Below are 24,090 nucleotides of genomic sequence, written 5' to 3'. Positions count from 1 at the left end.
AAACATTCGAGATGTCAGCGCTACCTATCTCTAGAGTCGGGAAATAGCCACAACGACGGCATATGGCCTCTGAGATCCGAAGATCTCGCTGGTCAACTAAAACCGTAAAAAACGTGCGCTGCTTAGCGTACACTACACTATAGCGTATAGTGTACGCTATCAGTTGCGTACGCTAAACCAAAACTGTCTATTTCTCGGCACTCAGCCACCAACGTGCACTCCGCCCACTACCGGATACCAGTTAGACCGGAAGTCGGCTGCACTTCCCTTATGCGACACCTTGTGGCGCTGCGTTCTCGCGAGAGTTAATGCGCTACATGTAAACGGCGTCGCATCGCCTTTCCCAAATGCGCTGGGAAATGCGATGCGCCACTGTCGCATTCATGTAAACGGGGCTTGTGACTGCGCGGCCGCGCGCGTGCCCCTTCCAACACGTTTGGTGACTAATTCGCTAGGGCAGGGTTATGCGCCATCGCGCCGCGAAAAAAGGCGCATGGAAACCGGTACCGGAGAGGAGCGAAGAGTGTGGCGACGGTGCCTGCGCACGTGACCTGTGCGTCTGGGCTTATAACGTCACGTGCGGCGGAGGTGCCGAAGCGGCTGCAGCAGCAGTTGTGGCAAATTTCTTGGATGCGTGCTGACCACGACGGCGGTTGTGGCGGTGTAGTGTAGTGCCCTATGAAAACAATAATGATTCTATAACGTATGCCGCCGACGCAGCTTCTAGGGTAATCCGTCCCCATATTCGAGTACCGGACCAGGACGAATTTTTCTTCAACTGCGAGCTTTTCTGAGAAAGCCGTATCTGCTTCCTTTGTAGCTTCGTGCTACAGCTCGGGTGGATGCCATTTTTTACTTTCATGCGCTTTCGTTCACCTTGCGGGCCTCCGCAGAACTAATTTCCCGTGTAGCTGGTGGTTCTGAAGTATGTAGTTTTAGTTCCCCTACTAGAACACTGCATATGAGTTAGCAGCCCTATTAATTTATACCGATTCTATTATGTAATCGCTTTTTCTGCGCTGTGCTGTATTCAGCTGTGCGGACGCTTACCTTACTTTATTTTCTCGTTTTTTTATATTCAGAATAGAAGATACCACTGTGCTTGTTTATTTGGTGCCACGCGCGTCTCAACGTACGTATGCGCGGAGCTGTGGGTCGGAGCTTGGACTACTCTGCCCAAGTTCAGCGAGTGCACAGGGGGACACAGGGGCCCAAGTTCAGCGAGTGCACAGAGAACAAAAAAGAGTAGGACAACTCCGTGACTAAATACATGTGCTACGAATATTAGGAGGTATCTGGGATTATAACCACACGGTCACCACCATAGTCTGTATACTTCGGCGCCTCAATAGAGCGGGGACTAGGAGGGCAGTCGATAGTGATAGAAGGCTGTTTTATCAGTCCTTTGCCGTGGAAACCTTGCTCAGCGCACGGGGAACATAAAGTGCATCAAGCACTTCGTTCATTATGCCGGTTATGTCGGGGCGAGGCCCCCATCATGTGATAACGTTTTCCTATCGCCAACGGAAATCGTAATGGGAAGCTGGCCGTGTGCGTCGTGGCATGAGCTCTTTGTTGAGCGTTCGTCCAACGAACGAGAGGTCTGTTCACGCCTGAGGCGCAGCATTGCCGCAGAGACAGAAAACAAAAACGAAGCTCTTGCTCAGGTAACTTTCACTGCGCATTTACGCTATGCTTGTGTTCTTTTGCAACGTGTTTCATGTCGTGTGCATGTATGCAAGTTATTAGAAGTAATTATTCGGTTCCAGTGTTAAATGTGTTAAGATTAGTCGCCGGTGACCCGAAGAGTGAAAACAAATTATACAGAAAACTGAAAAATGGGTTGGAATGCATAGGGTAGGTAGTATGGAGTCATGACTGGCAAGTGACCGCTATTTTGGAAAAGAAAAAAAAATTCAATAATTGAACTATACTGCGGCTAAAATATGGGGCGAAAACTTGGACTTTAACCAAGACGTTTGTGAATAAGCTAAGAACCTGCGTAACGACTAATGGAAATAGAGACTATAGCTGTAACGTTAAGGGACAGGAGAACGGCGTCGTGGATAAGAGGGCAAGATGGTGTGGCCAATATTCTAGTTGAGATTCAGATGGGTAAATGAAGCTACGGGTTACGTGCCAAGGGAAGAAAAGCACGGACGTGGGCGGCAGCGAAATATGTGGTGTGGTGATAATGGGAAATTTGCAGGACATAAGATGGGGTAGCTGGTGCATGGCGAGAGTAATGCGGAGACCGCTGGTAGAGGCATTTTTCCCACTGCCGACATAGAGTACGGCGATGATAAACGATGATCGGAATGCTGGCAATGCCGAATTCACAGGTAGATCCAAAAGTTTAGATTCAATTTGGTTTGTACCGGTGATATCTAGAATTCTTACACAAATCCTCGTCACAGGTATTGACGGGACCCTTTTGTCTGCGGACACTAATAGTAATTTTATAGTTAAGCACCCATGAAACTTCAAAATGGGACTGCTCTTCGCTCTGTTTGCTAGCAAACTTAACCATATCTTAATCGAAATCTGCCAATGCAGCATTTTCAGAAATGGTCAATCGAAGCGCTTTAAAGAACTTCGCAAGTAAGGCTAAGTCAAATCGATCGCGCTCGCAGTGATCTCATCCAATTATGAATGAATCTCTATGTAAATCTCTCTAAATAATCATTATGCAAGATCTAAAATTACTTACAATTTTCATTTGATAATGAACTACAGTATGATGCACTCTGTTCTAACAAATACGATAGGTGCTTCCCCCTTTTTTTCTCGTATTGTTTAAATGTATGAAAATATTGGCAAGGTGACACCTTCAGTAACATGCCTCTTAGGGCAACGTGTGTTGACCTCTAAATTTCTTCCACGCTGGGTATCCCTCAACTCACGCGCTAGCAAAGCTGCGAAAATTGTAAAAGTCGTTAGCATTCTCACAATTTCCTCGATACCGCCGATAAAGGTATCTTGCTTCGACCCAAAAAAAGAAAAAGATTGCGTGTGACACGGGGTCTTGTCGCTCGTATCTTCCTTCTAATCGGCGCTCGTGGTCGGGTGTGTTTGCGGCTATTTGACACCCTTGAAGACGAGTCACGTAAGTTTAACTCCGGATTTCTTGGTCGTGTTACTTGTTATGTTACGTTGCATCGGGTAGTTCACAGAAACAAACAAAGCTGCAGCCAAGTAAGGAGCACAACACACGCTGGCATGCGGTTACTTTTTCGTGAGTTTTTTTTTTTCAAAGAAATAACTCAAATAATGCAGTAAGCATGTATTTTTTGCAGTAATAATGCAGGAAGCACGTGAAAACAAGAATAAGACGTCGAGGCAATCACCAAAGATCCAGGGAGCGGTCCGGATAAGTTTGTATGTGTCAGCTTCGCGAAGTGCGCAAGGCTATGAAGTATGTAGTCGCCTGAAATTGTCGAAAAGGTAACGCGGGTGCCAAATACACCCTAAGCGACAAACAACGCGAGCTTCAAATATACGTGCAGGCATGTCCTTAGCGCTGAACCTTATCCTATCTTTATGGTCAATGTTAGAGTGCGCTTACTCAGACAGCTGGGTCGCTCCTATAGAAAAAAAAAACATACGGTGCCTTCGTGATGGCTGATACGCCTTAAACTGACACAACAACCGCGAAGCATTGTGTTATACTGGAATCAACGTCTCTTCATTGATTTTAACCGCCTGAGTCTTTTATAAGCGCTGTGGAAATCCCAAACTGCGCCATACAGTGTCACTGCTCATTTTATTTTCTCTAGCGCTGCTATTTCGTATTTCCTTCCTCTTTGAGCACCTTTTCAAGTGACATTATCCATCTGCAGTTTCTTATTTGACCAGGACTATGTGTAATTAGAAAGTCGCTACTTGCAGCTTTCTAGCAGCATGAAGTCCCAATGTCTTTTTTTTTTTTACGGTGCAAAAGAGGACGAGGTCGTCGACGGTGAAGACGACGAAGTCGGAACCGTCGAAGTCCGTGTCTCTTCTTCTTGTGTCGTCTATTTGGCGCTACAGTACTTCAGAAATAGTTTTGTGCCCGTGACACTTTATAACCGAGATGTGGTCTCTGAAGATGAGGAATTGCTATTTCAAACAGAAAGGTTGGGAGGCCTCATCTTATTGCGGTTGCTGTAAATTTGCGTTATCTTGTTCTGAAGTTAAACCATGTGGTAAGTTGTGTTAATCTTCAGAGCTCATCTCGTTTAGCTGGTAAAAAAGTGTATATTCGGAAACTGAACTCGCTTTTGAGCTTTGAAATGTTTCGTTTTATCTTACTAGGGTCGAAAGGGATTTGTAGGCGGTACAGCGATGCCATCATTTCGTGTCTATTTACCTAACCCTACCGTGTTCCCGCCACAAAGAGTTCTTGTTTAGTTACCTTCAAGTGAAAAAGCAGTGCGAGAATGTGTCAACTCAGAAGTACGAATAAACTGCTCTCGCCGCTCGCATCTACTCCTGTAATGTTAGGAATTGCGTTGATTGTTCTATATTTACGACGTTCCAGTCTTTTTACTATTTCTGAAAGCAAACAATTAGTCACCCTGCTAATATTACACTAATATGCTTTTGCGTTCTCCTTTTTCTTCGCAGTGCCTCGCGCTTGGAACTAAAGATGCAGCACTGTGAACAGTATCACGAAGTCGACGGCTTCTACATCAGCAAGAGCTTTCCAGTAGAGTGCGTCCGCTCAGCGCTCCGGTACAAGGCACAACCGGGAGACCTCTTCATCGTCAGCTACCCGAAGTGCGGGACAACATGGATGCAGCACATTGTTTATAACATCATAAATGGCCATCCGCCTCCCAAAAACCAGCTGTTGAGCTGGATAGAGATGCCTTTCCTCGAAGCCCAAGGAGCCGAATCTGTCGAGGACATGAAGAGGCCGGGCCCAATCAAGACACACATGGCTTTCCGATTCCAACCCTACTCGAAAGACGCCAAGTACATCTACGTAGCGAGAAACCCGTACGACTGCTGCGTGTCTTATTTCTACCACACCAAGCACATGCCTGAGTACCACTTCGAAGACGGCACGTTCGATGAGTTCTTCGACATGTTTGTGGAAGGCAAGGTTGACTTTGGCGACTACTTCGACCATTTGCTCTCTTGGCATGCACACAAAGATGATCCGAACGTCTTGTTCGTAACCTACGAGCAACTTAAGAAGGACATCAAGGCTTGGGTCCTGAAGATTGCTGATTTCATTGGGGAAGAGTTCGGCCAGAAGCTGCGGAGCGACAATAGTCGGTTAGAGAACGTGCTACTGAGCATCAGCGTTAAGAACATGAGAGAAACTGTCAACGATTCTATGAAAACGTTATTCGATGGTGCAGAGACCGCACTCGGTAGAAAGGTGCCCAAATGGGTCGCACTCATGAGGGAATCGATAGGAGCTGAGGCCTGTGATAGGCCTATGACAGGCGATTTTGTTCGAAAAGGTGTTGTCGGCGATTGGCGGAACCACTTCTCGGAAGACCAAGTGAAGCGACTGAAGAAGAGAATTCAGGAGAAGACGCTAGGCAGTGACGTCATGGAATTGTGGAAGGACGTCGATATTCCGCACTGAGTGTGTAATGCGAACGGGTCAAGTACTTCTTCCTTAAGCGTGCTATTGTTACTTTAGATCTTTTGCGCTGGTATAAAATAAACCAAAATGTTAGGGGAATTTTTCGCAGAAATTGAAGTTGCAGGAAACTATCAGAGGCATTGCAGTTCAACAATTGTACGAGCTCTTCTGTTTGCCAATGCCTCGTGTGTGTCACGCGGCCTTTAATGTTATTTTAACTTTCTAGCTCGAATGTACATAGAAAATATTAGTCTGTTCTATTCTAGCCACATGTCCACAATAACTCTGCCTGGTGAAAGCGGCAGCGCAAGACGACATTGAGCTACCTTGTGACCTGCTCGCAAGTGCGCTATTTACTCTAGTTAAAGTTGAAAGCCTGAAGTTACGAAGTTCAAAAAAAAAAGAAAAGGCGCGGGGGGCTTTACTGTAAGCGCGCCGGAGCAATAGCACAATCGGTGTATGTTCTTAGCCATGTCGCGCTAGCTGCAAAATGTTCATGTTTTCCCTACGGAACATCAAAAGGTCTTAATCTCTTGAGCCACGGTCACTGGCTGATCTAACTTCGTTTATTTATTCAAGAATAACCGAAAGTCCTTCAGAAGGACATATTACAAAGAACACGGGGGGGGGGGGGGGAGGGGAACTGTTACAATTTAAAAGATAGTGTTATATAGAAGTAGAGTTACTAGCATTAAGTGTTATAGAATAGCTGCAGGAGATCACATAAAATAGAAAATATGGATTGCAAAGAATAACAAGAAAGTTGCAAACGAAGAAAGAGGGTTGGGAAGCTTTGCACACGTTTGTGCACGAGGCAGTAATAGCGTTCGTAATTGTAAGGTGAAAAGAGTAATTGAGAAAAAGCAGTGGTCATGTAACTGAGACATGAAAAACTGTTTTGAGACATGTGAAACGCTGTTGAAGAAACCGTGCAGCACGGAAGATTATATGGCGGAGTACTATGTAAAAAATAGTGAATTTATTCTGCGCAAGAATACTGTACATGCGATGGGGAAAGTGTCAACTGATACTTCAAGATCGGCCGATACATATAATTGCGATAGGCACTCCAGGCGAATTTTCGCCATCGCTGTGATGCCGCGTATAAAGCCGGAAGATCAGTGAGATCGCGCCCAGGACGGTGGTTTCCTACGGGAACGAGGGAAACCGGGTGAGGGTGAGCTGGGAAGGATGGTGGCTAGTTGGGTACGGGTGCCGTGTAATCCACGCGTACAATGTTAGAAATATTGCGATCAAGCGGAGCGCTTGGTGAGGGAGCACGCCTTTCCTTCTGTATGCCGCATGGAGTTTACTGGAAAGTATTCTAGGCCATCGTAGCGCGGCCGTACTTACGAATTCTGGCGCGCGAGTCCACTCGACTCGCCTGCCGCATCGTCGAGGTAATCTGCGGCGGGTGCTATAATGGTGGCAGAAATGAAAAAAAAAAAAAGATGTGGTAAGAGAAACCCGCGCACGCATTGTCGTCGTGCCTCTAGAGCTTCTACGGTTATCGCCAGGTAGCGATATCGTCCTTTGTTCCGAAAGAGCTGTTTCGCGGGCTTTCGCTTCGCTATTATCAAATCGCGGTGATAACCACGACTCTTTCGCAGCCCGAGACCATTTGTCGTCCTACAATCTTCAATATAAAGTTAGTAATAGCTAGTAAATTCACGCTGATTGCTAGAATACTAGGTAATAAACTACTTTAGTTCTGTACTAGCCTGGGGCTGATAAAGTTAATAAGTTCTGTCATTACTAGCCAGAAGGCCGAGGCAATGAATACTCTTCAAGTTGTTCTCAGAGTACGTGTCGCCTAGCATCTTTGTCGTTCGTTATTTGTATTATGGTCAACCAGCGCAGACAATGGGGGGGGGGGGGGAGGAAAACGGACATGTCAGTTGTCTGTGCTGCTTCGCCATAATGTGCGTCAACTAACTAGCCCGGCAGAGGTCACTTGTTTTCTTTTATATGTTCTTGATTATGGCTCTCGATGGCGTTATGTAGTATGATGTCACCCGAAGAGACTGGGCCTGAATGTTTCTGCAAGCATCACGTTTGGCAATCATTCATGCTTAGTATACACCGAACTGAACCGGTTCTCTTTTTTCCCATGAGCCTTATTTAATCAATGCCATCGGTTTACTGTCACAATGCAAGCAACACTTAGGAATAGAATAATCCTGACTGTATTCATCGCAGTGATGCCCAGCGTATTGTTGGTTATTCTATTTCAGTCGGGTTATTAACTGGAGTATACCGAAGTAGTGAATATCACGAAAAATAATTAGTAGCATTCATTTAGCAGCTAGTTAATGTTTAGTTACTAGTTATTTAGTATAAGTAGGGTCTATTCGCTATCTGCAGCTGGAGATGAAAAATACTATCGGTTCCATACCTAGAATTAGTAAAAACATAGTGCTTTTTTGAGATGTAATGCGTTAGTATTTGCATGGTTAGTGAATATGACGAACTGTTCTTTTTAAGAGTGGTACAGTACGTAGATGCTATTGCACGGTATTACACACTAAAATAAGTTTTCCAGGGCGTATGGAACTTAGAAATTACGCACATGCGAAGCCGATCAACACGACTGACAGCTAGGTGACCGTTATTGAGCGATGCGCATCAATTTTTCCCGAATTGGTAAAGTTATTACACATGAGTGTGAAGTATAAAGAAATATCGGTATAGAAAGGTGTCTGTGTATTCTGCAGGAGAGCATCATGCGATGTTTGATAGTGTGTGTGTCTGTGTAATGAAAAGCGAACTACCTTGTGCCGATACTAAAGAGTAAGCATTTAGCACGTGTTTTCAAGAACAGTGACTCTATTGCAATGCAAGTAGTCAGAGTCAATTAAGGACACAACATGCTTTAACAAGAACGGCATGTTATCAATTGATTAGTATATTGTGTAATATAAACGGGTTCTGTGTCCCAGATGGCAGATACATTTTGCACGTTTTGACGGAATGAAGAAAAGAAAGGCTACGAATATGCGCAGCACTTTTGTGCGTCTCTTATTCATGTTTGTAGCGCGAAATTGAGAAACGCTAGCACAGGAGCAAACAAGTAGATTGGTATAGCGCGGGTGCGCGTCCAGTCTACGTGTTTTCTCCTGCGCAAGTGATCTTCAAATCCGCGCTGCAAATATGAATGCGAGATCCAGCAAGCAACAAGGCTGCCTCACAACATTTGCTATCTGGCTGGACATTGCGTTTCAGTAATCACAATGAACATACTGCTGTTCGTGGACCACGTGCAGAAACAGCTTCTTACTTTTTTGCCCTAAGCATTCGCGCTTTGCTTCCTGTTTTATAGCTTTTGAAGTGCACTGCCTATGAGATGATCGGAAGATTAGCTTAGCAGCTAGGACGTCTATTCGCGCACCTGTTATTAAGCTGTTATTAAGCTCGGCACCCATGTTGAGCGATGGGACACTATCAGTTCGCATTAGCGAGAACACTTTCTTTGGCACCGTTTCGCTGCACTGAGCAGATGAGGACTGCGGTGTCGTTTCGTTGCAGGGACCAATGAAATTGTTGTGGGGCACATAAGCGCCTCCAATTGTGAAATTCCAAACTGCTTCTTAGCCCATGAAATGACCCGTGAATTTATTGTCTCACATTTTGAAAAAATAAACGTCGGCTCCGATTCGAAGGCATACCAGAAAAAAAGAGAAAGTTTATGTGAGTATCCAATGTTTCCGAATTGTCAAAAACATTATAAAGAATGCGCATGTACGAGAAGTTTCATTTACTTCCTGATACACTTGCGCAACCAGTACAAAGGCCCTTACCAAATTGCAACGTAATTTTACAACTGCACTGCTCCCTTTCTTTATTCCTACCAATTTTACTATTTGTGAAGCATTCCTTGCATGAGTGAAGTTTTCTGATATGTTTCACGCATCCTGAAAACGAACATGCCGATAGAATCTGACCAAGCACACCTTTTTATATACCAACTGCCATATGCTAAGAAATTTGGGATAATAAAATCAATAATGAAGTGGCGCTCGCGATAGTGGGCGCACCTCATTTAAAAAAGATCCCAACCAATATTTCACTAACGCAAGGTTCACACAGTGCATTCAGCGGCTGTATAGGCCGGAACACCTGCCGCCGAAATGCTGCATGGTGCACATTGCTTACCCACTGCACCGACAGAACCACTGCCAATCCGTGACATCTAAAACCTTTTGACAATTCCAAAGTGCGGTACTCTCCTTCCCGCGGTGCTTTCCTCCTCGATTAGCCTCGCGCGCCGACTTCGCGCGTTGCGCACGGCACGCTTTTTCTCCTTGGCTCCAGCGGACGAGCCGCAGTATTCGATGGAGGTGCTTGGTTGTGCTCCAAGTGCGTGCCCCAGTGCTGTAGGAAACTGAAAAATTGTGGTAACCGCATCGAGAATCCTGAGGATAAGGTTAATGAGGAGGCTGGTTTCTCCTTAAAGCCGTATGAATTTGGCATACTGATGTTAAAAGAGCTTTGAGGCGATTTACATTTTCCTGACATTTTTCTTCTTGTGCCACATAATAAGTTGCTTTACCTTGTGCATCTGAAACGGCATTGCTTGTGGCACATACCTCTGTTAGTGGCTTCTTTCTCTCGCCTGTGCGCGCTTGTGCACCGCAGACAGTGTATTTAGCAAATCAGTTCTACGGAATCTCGCAAGGTGGAGGAACAATTGTCATCCTCCTGAATGTAGCACGAAGCTACAAAGGAATCCATACCGGTTTCTCAGAAAAAAATGACTCGCAGTTGAGGAAAAGTTCGAACCGGCATGAATTTTCCCTCAACTGGAAGGCGTTTTTTCTGAGAAACTCGTATGGCTTTCCTTTGTAGCCTTGTGCTACATTCGGGTGAATGCCAATTTTTCTCGTTTGTGGTATTGTACTCAGCCTGCCTTCTCATAATGAATTAGTCGCGGGTGCATCGTTCATCCATGTGTTTGTCTAATCAATGTGAAAGTAGCTTTTGCGGTTCGATCTCTAAACTGAATAGGACGGTTGCGCAATTTCACTGCGAGCAAGCGCGCGCGATCATGTGGACACCCTCTGCAGATTGCTTATATCCGCGAGAAAACCAAATAATAATCGTCACCCACACATGCGTGCATGGCAGCTCACACCAAAGCAAATAAAAGAACAGGAAAAAAAGAAACACATCTTGAGCTAGCTAGCGCTCTTCAGTCGCAATACCACGGGTATACTTGTTATTAATTTTTTCAGGGCCTGCATTCATTGTATCTAAGTGACTAGCGCACACTTGGAAGCAAGTTCGAAAGAAAACTCTTTTTGAGGCCCCTGTTTATATTTTCAGTAAAAAGGGCAACGGATCCTAACAATCACGAAAAGTGCAATAGAGAGGCTGTCTCTTCGCACGTAATTGTTCACAGCGCAAATAACAACCAATAGTGCTGCATTTACCACTGGATAACAGTTGACGACGGGCGAGGTAATGGCGCGCAAGCAGAAAATTCAGCATACTGAGGACAAATCCATTTTTATGCAACACAATAATTGTCGCGGCAGAACACCGTCGAGCAGGCCAGAAGAATATTCAAAAATGTAGCATTAGGGCACGCTTTCATACAAGCCATAAGAAAGGCACCGTATCTCGCAAACAACGCTATTCTTTGTCGGAACAAAGTTCTTTTGGCCAACGTTGTGCAGCCACTGATCCTAGTGCAAGCGGTCCTACTATCCTTGTGGTACCATAAAAAAACTGCATAACATGCATCTTCGAACTTCTTGCTGCAGTCTTATGCGCTACATATAGCACGGCATAGCGTCAGCACAACACCGCAGGAAACACGGCGTGCAACATTTGTTTCTCCAAGTCAGCTGAGCTGAGGAGAAAAATGGCAACGAAAAAGGAAAACAAGCAAAAAGAATGATTCGAGCGTTTCCAAGGGCTGTTCTATGTTGCTGTCCATTTTTATTTAGATATTTTCTCCTGGCTTACTTGGCCGCCGTTGTGGCCTCATACCGTGAGCTCCCGTTCACGTTTCTACGAGACTTTACTGGAGCGGCTGTCGCGTGTAGCGGCTTCTTTCTCGCGTGTTAGCGAACGGGCAGAATTGGTGCGTGTCTGGCGTTCTCTAAGGAACCCGACATTTGGTGCAATTTTGGACCAGCCCCCTCTTGTGCGTTACATATGCAAAAAAAAAAAGGAAACAACACGGCGGCATATTACATTCCGTTGCAGTGTATTATTATTACAAGGTCTTATTACAAAGCCTTATTAGAAACATTTTCCTCCCCTACACGATAGTTATTGGGCTGCTCGACGCTCTCATTCTAGCGTTCCTCGTGCTTTTACAGTACTCCAGCGTGCGCCCACTTTGTCCCTTCAGTGTGACTCCTGCTGTGGAATGGTGTCGTGTTTCAGAAGATGTAACAAAGGCGACTAATGGAAGAATTGGTACACAGGGAAATAATAAAAAGATATCAGGCACAAACGTACATTCAATAGTCATAATGCATCCGCGTTTAGTTTTCTTTCAGTTAGGTTTGATACGACAGCCTAAAATGCCTTCAGTGGTAACGGGCGGCTTTTCACTACGGTGAAGCGTAGTTCAATTTATGCCGCAACAACATTACAGGATATGGCACAGGATATGGCTACCTCGACCCCGGCAGATATTCATTGTACATGTTCTTTTTTTTTTTGCGTTACACCTGCGAAGCCACGTGGCAAAAAGGCCCTGCAGAGGTGAAAAAACACATGCAGGAAACGGAAGCACAAAATCAAAGAAAAAATGAACATTGTACAGACATTCTACATATTTACATGTCGCTCCGACCACTTACTCATTGGAGGCTTTTAGCCTGACTGGCACACTCCACCATCTAAAGGGAAGGACACTAAAGAAAAAATTCTGATTTTGCAGCATTGGTAAGTTTTCCTTCTACTCTTACATTGGTAATCTCCCTGTGAAACATCCTCTGTGGTTACTTAGTGGCTTTCGTGTTGTGCTGGTAAGCACGAGGTCGCGGGATCATATCCCGACGACGGCGGCCGCATTTACATGGGGACGAAATGCAAAAACACAAGTGTACTTAGATTTAGGTGCACGATGAAAAGCCAAGCTGGTCAAAATTAATCACAGTCCCCCGCTACGACGTGCCTCATAATCAGATCGTTGCTTTGTCACGTAACAACCCATAATTAAATTCTTTTTTTTTCATTGTGAAAGGCGTGTTTGCTTATTGAAAAGAAAAAAAACTTGTGAGGTAAGCCAACCTGTAGTTAGCGAAGTTACTCAAAGACAAAGATCTTGCTGAGCGAGTAGGAGGTAAGAATGGGGCAAAATTCCAAAGCACGGCACTCTCTCGCGTGAACCCTCGCTTAGTGGGGAGGGGGGGGGGGCTAGAGGAGCGCGTCGTACTGCCGAAATATTTTGGCTACGCTATCTACGAAAAGAGTAATATTTTTAGACACTACATCCCCACAGGAAAGGCTCGCGAAAGGCTTGGCTAGAAACAGAGACACCCGACACGGAAAAGTGGCGGTAACTCGATATGACACAGGTTCCTTAAAAGACGCAAAAACGAAACGCGCGTGTGGACGCAGCGTTGTTGTTCTCGCCCGAGGCCTCCGTGACGTCAATGGTATGACAGCGGTAGCTCGGGCCCAGCTAGCCTGTTATAGGGAAAGGCGAACTTAACACTGACCTAAGTGAGTCAAAGGCCAAACATAGCAAATTTTTAAAAAATGTTAGTGGCCCAGTTGTGTAAAAATGCTTCAGTATCTGCTGTGTCGCTCTGAAGTTTTGACAATGGTGGTGCTCTCACGTGAAATTCCAAAATCTTAAGTTTGATTTCATTTTCTCTTCCCATAATCAACATAACTACGAGAAATTAACCTAAACAGAATTTGAATGAGCACTTCATCAGTCTAAACTAAGAAGTCTTTCGATTTGGAGTACGAAAGATAATACAGATTAACCAGCGTCTCCTCTGGTTAAGCTCTCCGTCTTTCCATTGCTTTTCTCTCTCTCTTTATCCTTAGTGTTGCTTTAAGGAATGTTGAAAAACCCAGCTTGTAGATGGAAAAGTAGCGCCGGTGGTATCATCGGACGTGGTCTTCAATCACACGCCAAGAAACATTATTCGGTGAAAGATAATCGAGCCGGACGTACATTCATGAACATAAGGTCGTTGCTAGAACCTTTATGCAAGCAGAGAGTCAGAACATATACGTTCCTTGTAAAGAGGTTCATGCTGCGATTACTGGGAGGAAATGAGGGAATTGTGTGCGTGTTTGGCCAACAAGGCAATGCTTGGCAGTGAACAGTTTATTTAACGCGTAGTATTTCTGGCTAGGCGACGCATTCTCTACTACTCCATGCATTTCCGTGAGGCTTATTTGCAAACCAAATTATTAGTTCGGAATAATAGGATCTCGTTGGATCTTTTCAGTGTTACTTTTTCTGTGTATTCTTCATGAGATTAGCCATTCCATAACTTTTTAGGCATGTGTGTAACGCTGACTCCATGGAGCAGATTGACAAACTGCGTGGCAATTTCTCTCTTCGTTTTCAAATGTTACTGCACCGGCTTTTTTTTCTTGCTTTACACTAGGTTTGCCATTTTCCGCCGTAGCGCACGTCTGTCACTAACTTATGTTACGCTAACGACGGCCCTTGTCGTCATTGACGACAATCAACGAATTTTGTTTTTTTGATCTTCGGACCAAATCGCATCCTCACCTATGTCACAGCGTGAAGAGAAAATGAAAGTTTTCTACTATCACCTCCATTTGGTTAACTCGTGCCAGGGTGGCAATTTGCGATTAGGACTGACGAGTGCTTACTTAGCTATAGAGCAAAAGCAGCCTTGTGCAATTAGCGCACGGTATTCCGCTTTACGCAGACTTTCACAGCGGAAGAATCTGCCATAATTTTTTTCTGAGGTCACATTGAGCAGTACTGTAGCGGAAAACAATTACGTTATCCAGATCACATAGACATTGTTCTCGACTAGTTGTCGGTGTTTCTGCGCGTAATTTCTCGTCCTCATTCTCACGAAAACAGCGTCGGCGGCAGGAAGAAGGCGTACGTGGCAATGACTCAAAAGCTTTAAAAAAGCCTATATATATATGTATATATATATATATATATATATATATATGTGTGTGTGTGTGTGTGTGTGTGTGTGTGTGTGTGTGTGTGTGTGTGTGTGTGTGTGTTATGCAGACACATCCCCAGTCGTGGGAGGCGCCAGCTCGAGAGTGACTGAGCTGCTCTGGTTGAGACAGGCTGTCTGCTGCTCTCTTGCACTGTATTGATATTAGATTCTGGTGGAGGTGCTACGGTTTCCTCCCAACCTGGAATTACGCACCCGAACCTTGCAATCCGTCATGCCTGACGACCCCAGCCCGACATCCCCACCGGTTACTCCAGCCACCTTATGTGCTGGTGCCCAGCGTCAGCGGGATCCTGATATCTTCAGCGGCACCTACGAGAAAGACGTTGAAGATTGGCTGGAATCGTTTGAACGCGCCAGTAACACCAACAAATGGGACTATCCCCTCAAGCTCGGCAACGACATCTTCTATTTATCGGGTGTCGCCAAACTGTGGTTCAAAAACCACGAAGCCGATCTCCGCACGTTGGCTAGCTTCAAAACCAGCATCGCAGACATTTTTGGCCGCCCTGGCCTACGCAAACTTCGCGCTGAGCAATGCCTACGAAGCCGATCCCAGCAAACTGGTGAAGCGTTCACCAGCTACATAGAGGAAATCTTCGACCTCTGCCGGCGTGTCAACCCGACTATGGCGGAGGCGGACAAGGTACGTCACATCATGAAAGGCATTTCCGACGATGCCTTTCATATGCTGCTATTCAAAATCCCAAACACTGTTTCTCAGGTCATTGAGCTTTGCCAGACTTTCGACTAGCTCTGCGGACAGCGTCTTCTCACTCGGCGCCCCCCTGCGTACGACGAAACCCTTGGGAGCATGACCGCGGCTCCTTATATGGACTCCCTGCTTTGACAGATAAAAGAGTTCGTCCTTGCTGAGGTCGCTCGTCAGCTTTCGCTGCTGTCCTCAGCCAAGCCACCACCTTCGCCTTTGCCGGTCAACATTCGCCAGGTCGTCCAGGAGCAAGTTTGCGCAGCTCTCCCTTCTGCCCGCGCGACTCCGCCAGTGCCGACTCCCGCTGCTTTTCCCGAGGTGACTGCAACGCTCAGCTATGCCGAGGCTCTCGCACGGCCACCACCTCCAACTTTTACGCCATTCCCATCAGTCGTGCCGCTGCGTCCAGCTCCACCCTTCCTTCAGCCGCTGTACCCACACAGCAGTGGACAATGGCGCACTCCTGACAACCGTCCAATATGTTTTGCGTGTGTTTTAACTGGCCACGTTGCACTATTTTGTCGTCGCCGAGCAACATCCTACAGCCGTAGCGTCTATATCGAGCCAGACGCTTCCCCATACCCGTCCTCCTCCGCGTCTCAGAACCCTAGCCAGATGTCTTCCTCCTCGAATCACCGCGCTCTTGTTGACCGCCATGCGCCTTCGCCTCGACGTCGCGGGCTTTCTCCAATGCGTCGTCGTCCTTCTACTCGGGAACGGGAAAACTAATCGTCGCCGTTCTAGAGGCGAGAACTGCGTCACCCACGAACAGACCAAGGCCTCTCTCTCCTCCGACTAAAGTTATTGATATATATGTGGACGGCGTCGCTGCACTCGCCCTCGTTGATACTGGTGCCGCAGTTTCAGTTATCAGTGGCAAACTATGCTGTTCGCTCAGAAAAGTTACAACGCCACTGTCAAACGTGTCACTTCGTACTGCCACCGCAGACCGCATCACGCCTGCAACTGCATGTATTGCTCGCGTTGTGATCAACGGCCTCGTCTGCATCGTCAAATTTTTGGTACTGTGTTCTTGTTACCACTATCTTATTTTGGGCTAGGACTTCCTTTCCGCTAATAAGGCAATCATCGACTATTCTCGTGCTGAAGTGGAATTTCAAACGCTGTGTCATGCCCCACTCCTTGACGCTCGTGAGCCTGAAGATAAAATATTTGTTGCCGAAGACGTTACAATTCCACCGCACTCATCCGCCCTTTCTACAGTGTCATGCAACATTGTAGCTGATGCCAGCGCACTTTTTACGCCATCTGCAATTTGCAAATGTAAATGTTCTACAATCTGCAAATGTTCTGCAATCTGCAAATGTTCCCCGCTGCCTTTCGCTCTTTTGTAGGTTCATGCCGGCGTCAGCAGACTGCTCGTCGCCAACCGATTGTCCTGTCCTGTCACTTTGCTTCGTGGGGCGTGCGTTGGCCGTGCCGAGTGTGTTGACCCTGCTGCCATCATTGACACGCCAGCTGGTTGCATCGCCGCTCATGAGGTCGCCGGAGTGACCTGTAACCCCGCGCAGGAGCCGACTTCGACCGGTGTTTTACATAGCTCCATCGCCGACACATTGACTGTTTCTCAACGCGCCCACTTTCTGCGCCTTCTCGACAAGTTCCGTTCGTCTTTCGACTGCCGGCATGTTCTCTTGGGCAGTACGTCAACTGTTTGTCATCGAATCGACAACATTACCAGTGCGCCACTGCGACAAAGACCATATCGTGTATCTGCGACAGAGCGCCGTGTTATCGACGACCAAGTAGCTGACATGCTCAAGCGCGGCGTCATTCAGCCTTCGGATAGCCGCTGGGCATCTCCCGCTGTTCTTGTTAAGAAGAAGGATTTATCGATTCGATTCTGTGTCGATTAGCGTCGTCTTAACAAAATAACTCGTAAAGATGTTTACCCTCTTCCGAGAATTTAAGACGCCCTTGACTGTCTCCAAGGCACGGAGTTCTTCTCTTCCATCGACTTACGTAGCGGCTATTGGCAAGTCCCCATGGCACCTGAAGACCAACCTAAAACGGCCTTTGTGACACCAGATGGCCTATATGAATTTTGTGTCATGCCTTTCGGTCTTTGCAATGCCCAAACAACATTTGAGCGTATGATGGGCAACCTGTTGCGTGGTCTCAAGTGGAAAACGTCCCCATGCTACTTAGACGATGTGGTTATTTTTTCGCCCGATTTCTGTAGGCTGGAGGAAGTTTCATAGTGCCTAACTGCCGCCGGCCTTCAGCTCAACCTGAAAATAAATGCCACTTCGGCGCAAGTCAGATCACCATCCTTGGCCATGTGGTATCTAAACACGGTATTCTTCCTGACGCCGCCAAGCTCCGTGCACTTACTGATTTTCCCAAACCTTCCTCCATAAGAGAACTTCGCAGCTTCCTTGGCCTGTGTTCTTACTTCTGCCGCTTCATTCGGAATTTTGCGTCCATCACTGCTCCCTTGAATCAGCTTCTACGGAGAGGTTTGAACGATTACGCCTGGTCGTGCGCTTGTGACGATGCCTTCCAAGAGTGGCGTCGTCTACTGACCTCGCCGCCTATACTGCGTCACTTCGACCCGACAGCTCCGACCGAAGTACACACCGTCGCCAGCGGTGTTGGACTCGGCGCTGTGTTTGCGCAGCGCAAATCTGGATTCGACGAGCACGCCGTTGCATACGCAAGCCGCACCCTCACCAAAGCCGAGGATAATTACTCCTTTACGGAGACGGAATGTTTGGCCATAATCTGGGCACTTGGTAAATTTCGACCCTACCTCTATGGCCGCCCTTTCGACGTGATTACAGACCACTATGCATTTTGTTGGCTGTCCACGTTGAAGAACCCTTCATGACGATTAGCTCGCTGGGCTTTGCGGTTGCAAGATTTCAACGTGCGCGTTCTCTGCAGGTCTGGCCGCCGCCACACCAATGCCGACGCGCTTTCCGGTTCGCCCGTGTCAACCGAAAGCGATGCCTGCCTTTCTGCCGTTGACCAAGTACTTTCGTTCCCAGCAGGCTGCGACATGGCTTCGGAGCAACGCAAGGATGCCTGTATTAGTGCTCTTATCTGCTTCCTTTCAAGCCCGTCGACTATTCCTTCACTTTCTCAAGCTCTGCGCCATCAAGCATCTCACTTCTAAATTCGGGATGAACTTCTCTATCGCCGGAATTACGTCACTGACGTCCGAAAGTGGTTGTTGGTCATACCTCGACATCTTCGCTGTGAAATATGTTCTGCCTTCCATACTGACCCGCAATGTCACATGCGGGTGCCTTCAAGACGTACACCTGGCTTCGATCCAGGTTTTATTCGCATGGCATGGACAACTTTGTGTGCAAGTACATTCAGTCGTGCCCTCAGTGCCAACACCGCAAGGTCTCTGCTCAGCATGTCTCTGGTCCACTACAGCCAATCCCGTGTCCTGCCAGGCTCTTCGATCGCATTGGCATTGACCTGTATAGACGCTTTCCGAGCACGGCTTCCGGAAACCGCTGGATGGTCGTCGCCATCGACCATTTGACGCGATACACAGAAACGCCCGCTCTGCCTACTGCCACCACTCGTGATATAGCATCCTTCCTCCAAAAAAACTTTATTCTCCGTCACGATGTACCTCATGATCTTTTGAGTGATAGAGGATGTGCATTCCTCTCAGAAGTCACAAACGCGCTCCTTCCTGAATGTCGTATCGTTCATCGCGCCACCACTGCCTACCATCCTCAAACTAATGGTCTGACGGAAAGATTTAACCGCACCCTTGGCGACATGCCCTCCAACTACGTCGCCTCTGATCACACTGTTTGGGACCTCATTTTGCCGTTTATCGCCTTCACCTACAAAACTGCACCACGGGCGACCACGAACTTCTCCTCATTCTTTCTCTTGTATGGCCGCAAACTTTCGACTACCCTCGACACCATTCTTCCGTACAGACTTTACTCATCCGAATGTACACCCATCTCTGAAGCTGCCCGCCGAGCAAAGAAATGCCGTCAGCTCGCCCATTCCTTTAAGCCGTCGACCAATGCCAACAAAAGTCTCCACGTGACGATGATCACCCGCATTGTCACTTTCTTCCGGACTCCCTTGTGTGGCTTTGGGTTCCCGCCGTTCCTGCTGGACTCTCATCCAAGCTTGGGTACAAATATCAAGGACCCGACCGTGTTGTAGCGCAGACATCGCCTGTGAACTATATTGTCCAGACTGTCACGCCACATACGGACCAACGCTGTCGTGGTCGTGAAACCGTCCACGTACATCGCTTGAAGCCGTATTACGACCACAGGATTCTGTGTTCACCATGAGTCGCCAGGATCACTCCTTTTTCCTATGGGGGGAGGGGGGGGGCGGTTGTAGCGAATAGGAATGCCCGGCGCTGCCGACACATTGCCAGTCAACCGGGAGGCGCGAGCTCGAGATTACCTGAGCTGCTTTGGTTGAGACACGCTGCCTGCTGCTCTGATGCACTGTATTGATATTAGATGTATGATATTGACTGATATGATATGGGGATATATATATATATATATATATATATATATATATATATATATCCCCATATCATATGTATATATATATATATATATATATATATATATATATATATATATATATATATATATATATACAACTGTACACAAAACGAAAGGAAGTACCTTAAATTTGTAAAGAACATCGGGCGTCCTGAAGGTGGTTTTTCTCACGAGCTCTCTCATCGACTTCTATCAGCCAATACCCCGTCGTAGATGCGTGTGGAAAAATCAATGTGCGTTGCTTAACTTGTCTGGTGGATCGTCTATGCGTGGTAGGGGTTAGACATGTTTCCTTGTTACCTGATTTAACATACGGTAGTCAACACAGAAGCCTAGTGTGCCATATTTTTTCCGTCACCAACACAACTGGGATGCTCAAGACTCTTCGAAGGCTTTACCACATCATCCTTGAGCACTTTTTTCACCTGCTTTTGTATTTATTTGCGTTCCTTCGGGGCCACGCGGTAGACGCGGAATTTCTTTTAGTATTACAATTTGAGACTGTGATGGCAGACGGTCATTTCGAAATCGTTTTTTAAATAAAGATTTCTTACGCTCCACCTTCGGCGAAAGTACGTTGCAATCCACCGCTATTATCTCCATTGAACGACACTTATTATTTTTTTTTGGTGAAGCAATATGTCCGGTTCGCGAACCACAAGTGCGTATGACGCATTCTTAGATAAAAGATTGTGAAGGTTTATCTGTGGTGTCATAAACTGAAATGTATGATAATATGAGTTCATAGAGGATATAAACTTCGGACAAAAATTAATTTTTCGCCATAATATCAATTGTCGTGAACCTACTGCTTAATTGATTTTTTTTTAATTTGCGACGTGTATGAAAAATTGCCGAGTGCATGAGTTTTATACTGCATTAAGTCTTAAACAGGTAGAAAAGCACTCGCTATCAACTTCTAATTTCGTTTTGTTGCAATAGCACTTATATAATATAGCCACTCCAGGAGCATTTCCGCTATCGGCGTCGCCGTAAAGCTCCATATAAAGTCCAAAAGTGACAACACTGTCGTCGCGCTATAGGTTGTTTGTATGAGGGTGATCCGACTATGAGAGCTGAAGCTCGCGCATGCAAGGGACGAAAGGGGTGAGGAAGCGCGCCGTCTCCAGTCGGGCGCAAGGCACCGAGGTCAGGTAGGGAAGGGATAGGGGCGCGTTCTAGTCCGGCGGCTGCTGCGTATGGAGTGGCCGCGCAGGCCCTATCTGCAAAGCCATCTGCGATAAATACAGAGTGTAGGAGCGCCGCGGATTCGTTGCTTTGTGGGCAATATGTTCTAGCTGCTAAGTTCGCGTTGAAGCGACAGGCAGTACAAAGGTCAATTCGATCACTGCTGCCACTCCAGCGATTTCACAGCGAGCTTGCGCGGTCATCAAGTGAGCTTTATTCATGATTTCTTGTGCGTGCGTGCATGCTTTAATTAGTAAGCTGATGTTTACAAGTTCACTCGGCCGATAAAACTACTTTCCTTAATTCATATTGCTGTCTACAAATTTTACTATCGCAATGGATGCTTTGCTTTTCGGGCGAAACTGCGGCCTTTCGTTGCTGAAGGTAGACTCGTACATGGTCGTTCTCGCTTTCTCATAGATTACATGCCCCACCCGCACAGCAATTTAAAGCGTACAAAATGTAACTGAAGAAGTTGTTGCTTTAGAACGCGCCGTTGCACCTTTCTGTCCCGGAAAGATGTCGATGGAGAAATTCGTGGATATGCGGCTAACTTCCCCATTAAATGGCAGTTACAGGCTCGCTAAACATTACGCATTACCTAGCGACCTAACAGAAGCAAGGAAACGGGGTTTGTCGCAGCAGAAAGGCTTCAAACCTTAGCGCGCATCTCGCTTATTCTGCAGCTGAGAGCGGTCGCGGGCGCCCCATCTTAAAAATAATATCATCGGTGAGTATGAAGCATGGGACGATAGCTGATGGTGTCGTGTGTGCTCTGACGTACCACCAGCGTTCTGGCAGAGAGCGTCAGCGTTCATCGAGTGACATGTGTGCATGCTCGCCTGCGCACGTCGCAAGTTGCTTCTTAATTTAAATGGGGAGATAATGTTTTCAGCAGTTTATGGAGTTGACAAAACTACTACGCTTACTTCGTATGTCGGAATGATTTGTTGTGTGAATAAATTCTCTGGCCTGGCGTGGGATACGGCGACTTATTTTTGAAATCACGGAATGAGTCTCCATTGCTAGTATTAGACAAATAATTAACTTGGTCATCGCTCTTTCTTCGCAGTACCCTGGTCATGGAAGAAAAAATGCAACACTACCAACAGTATCACGAAGTGGACGGCTATTACATCTGCAAGAGCTTTCCAGAAGAATGCGTCCGTTCAGCTATGCACTACAAGGCGCAACCGGGAGACCTATTCATTGTCAGCTACCCCAAGTGCGGGACAACATGGATGCAGCACATTGTGTACAACATCATAAACAACCACCCTCCCCCCAGAAATCAGCTGCTCACCTGCATAGAGATGCCTTTCCTCGAAGCCCAGGGAGCCGAATCTGTCAAGGACATGAAGAGACCCGGCCCAATCAAGACACACATGGCTTTCCAATTCCAGCCTTACTCGAAAGACGCCAAGTACATCTACGTAGCGAGAAACCCGTACGACTGCTGCGTGTCTCATTTCTACCACACCAGGAACGTGCCCATCTACCGCTTCCAAGAAGGCACGCTCGATCAGTTCTTCGACATGTTCGTGGAAGGCAAGGTCGATGCTGGCGACTACTTCGACCATTTGCTTTCATGGTATGAGCATCGAAATGATCCGAACGTCTTGTTCGTGACCTACGAGCAGCTCAAGAAGGACATAAAGGCTTGGGCCCTGAAAATCGCTGACTTTATTGGTAAGGAGTTCGGCCAGAAGCTGCGGAGTGACAACAGTCGGTTAGAGAGCATACTGCTGAACGTCGGCTTTAAGAACATGAAAGAAACTCTTAACGATTCTATAAGAGCCTTATTCGATGATCTCGAGACCGCACCCGGTACAAAGGTGCCCAAATCGGTCGCACTTCTGAGGGAATCGATAGGAGCTGAGGCCTGCGATAGGCCGATGACAGGTGATTTTGTTCGCAAAGGCGTCGTCGGTGATTGGCGGAACCACTTCTCGGAAGACCAGGTGAAGCGATTAAAGAAGAGGATTCAGGAGAAAACACTTGGCAGTGATGTCATGGATTTGTGGAAGGACGCCGATATTCCACACTAATTGCTTAATGCTAAACCTCCGGCGATTTCGTGAGGCTCGTAATAGTTATGAACAGCGAACAGATCAAGTACTGCTTCCTTACGCTTGGTGATGTTCCTTTAGTTCCCTTGCGCTTATATAGAATAAACGAAAGTGCTAGGGGAACTTTTGCAGAAATCGAGATTGGAGGAATATATTAAACGTAAGGGTTCTACAAGTGCACGAGTTTTTCTGTTTACCAATGCCTCATGTGTGTCATGCCACCCTTAACGTTATATTAATTTTCTAACTAAATTGTACTTAGAAAATATTAGTCTGTTCCCTTCTAGCCACATGACCACAATAACTCTGCTTGTACAATGCGGCAGCGCGAAACGACATTGAACTACCTTGTGACCTGCTCCCAAGTGCCCTGTTTACTCTAGCTTAAGTTGATAGTCAGAAATTACGAAGTCCAATAAAGGAAGGGGGGGGGGCTTTACTGTAAGCGCCGCTGAGCAATAGCACAAGCGTCATACGTTCTTAGACATGTCACGCTAGGTGGAAAATGTTTATGTTTTCACTACGGATCATTAAAAGGTGCCATTCTCTTGCGCCATGGTCATTTGCTGACCCAACTTCATTTATTTATTCAAAAATACCCCAAAGCCTTCAGAAGGAGATGTTACATTGCACAAGATGGGGGGGGGGGGGGGGACTGTTACAATTCAAAGATAGGGTTACATAGTTGAAGAGTTACTGGCATTACGTCTCATAGAATAGCTGGAGGATATCGCATAAAATGAAAAATACAGCTTGCTAGGAATAAGAAGAAAGTTGCAAATAAAGCAAGAAATTTGGAAAAGCTTTGGATATGTTTGTGCAAGAGGTAATAATAGCACTGGTAATTCTACGATGA

The 24,090-nt window shown here is 46.5% G+C and overlaps 2 protein-coding genes across 3 annotated transcripts in view; both read left to right on the top strand.

Moving 5' to 3' along the window:
- The window catches only part of LOC142587827 (sulfotransferase ssu-1-like), a 37,563-nt gene extending 13,778 nt beyond the window's left edge, over positions 1–23,785 (top strand). Inside the window, exons 1-2 of one of the 2 annotated variants that reach the window (XM_075699119.1) lie at positions 12,404–12,481; positions 22,238–23,785. In XM_075699119.1, the coding sequence (XP_075555234.1) occupies positions 22,248–23,213 (966 nt within the window). In that variant the 5' untranslated portion in view covers positions 12,404–12,481; positions 22,238–22,247 and the 3' untranslated portion in view covers positions 23,214–23,785. Of the gene's footprint in view, positions 1–12,403; positions 12,482–22,237 lie in introns of those variants that run through there. The other variant, XM_075699118.1, reaches the window with a different exon arrangement.
- LOC142587828 (sulfotransferase ssu-1-like) lies at positions 1,595–6,118 on the top strand. The gene is made up of 2 exons (XM_075699120.1): positions 1,595–1,667; positions 4,606–6,118. Exon 2 carries the CDS (start codon positions 4,628–4,630, stop codon positions 5,579–5,581), a length of 954 nt encoding a protein of 317 aa, XP_075555235.1. The 5' UTR covers positions 1,595–1,667; positions 4,606–4,627; the 3' UTR covers positions 5,582–6,118.
- Positions 23,786–24,090: the final 305 nt, after the last annotated feature.

This window comes from Dermacentor variabilis, chromosome 7 (assembly GCF_050947875.1).
Source record: "Dermacentor variabilis isolate Ectoservices chromosome 7, ASM5094787v1, whole genome shotgun sequence".
In the NCBI taxonomy this organism is placed as follows: Eukaryota; Metazoa; Arthropoda; class Arachnida; order Ixodida; family Ixodidae; genus Dermacentor; species Dermacentor variabilis.
This window is presented reverse-complemented; position numbering and strand designations above follow the sequence as displayed.

Excerpts from the sequence above, each read along its gene's own strand:
- LOC142587828 (XM_075699120.1), top strand. The coding sequence starts at position 4,628 with ATGCAGCACTGTGAACAGTATCACGAAGTCGACGGCTTCTACATCAGC.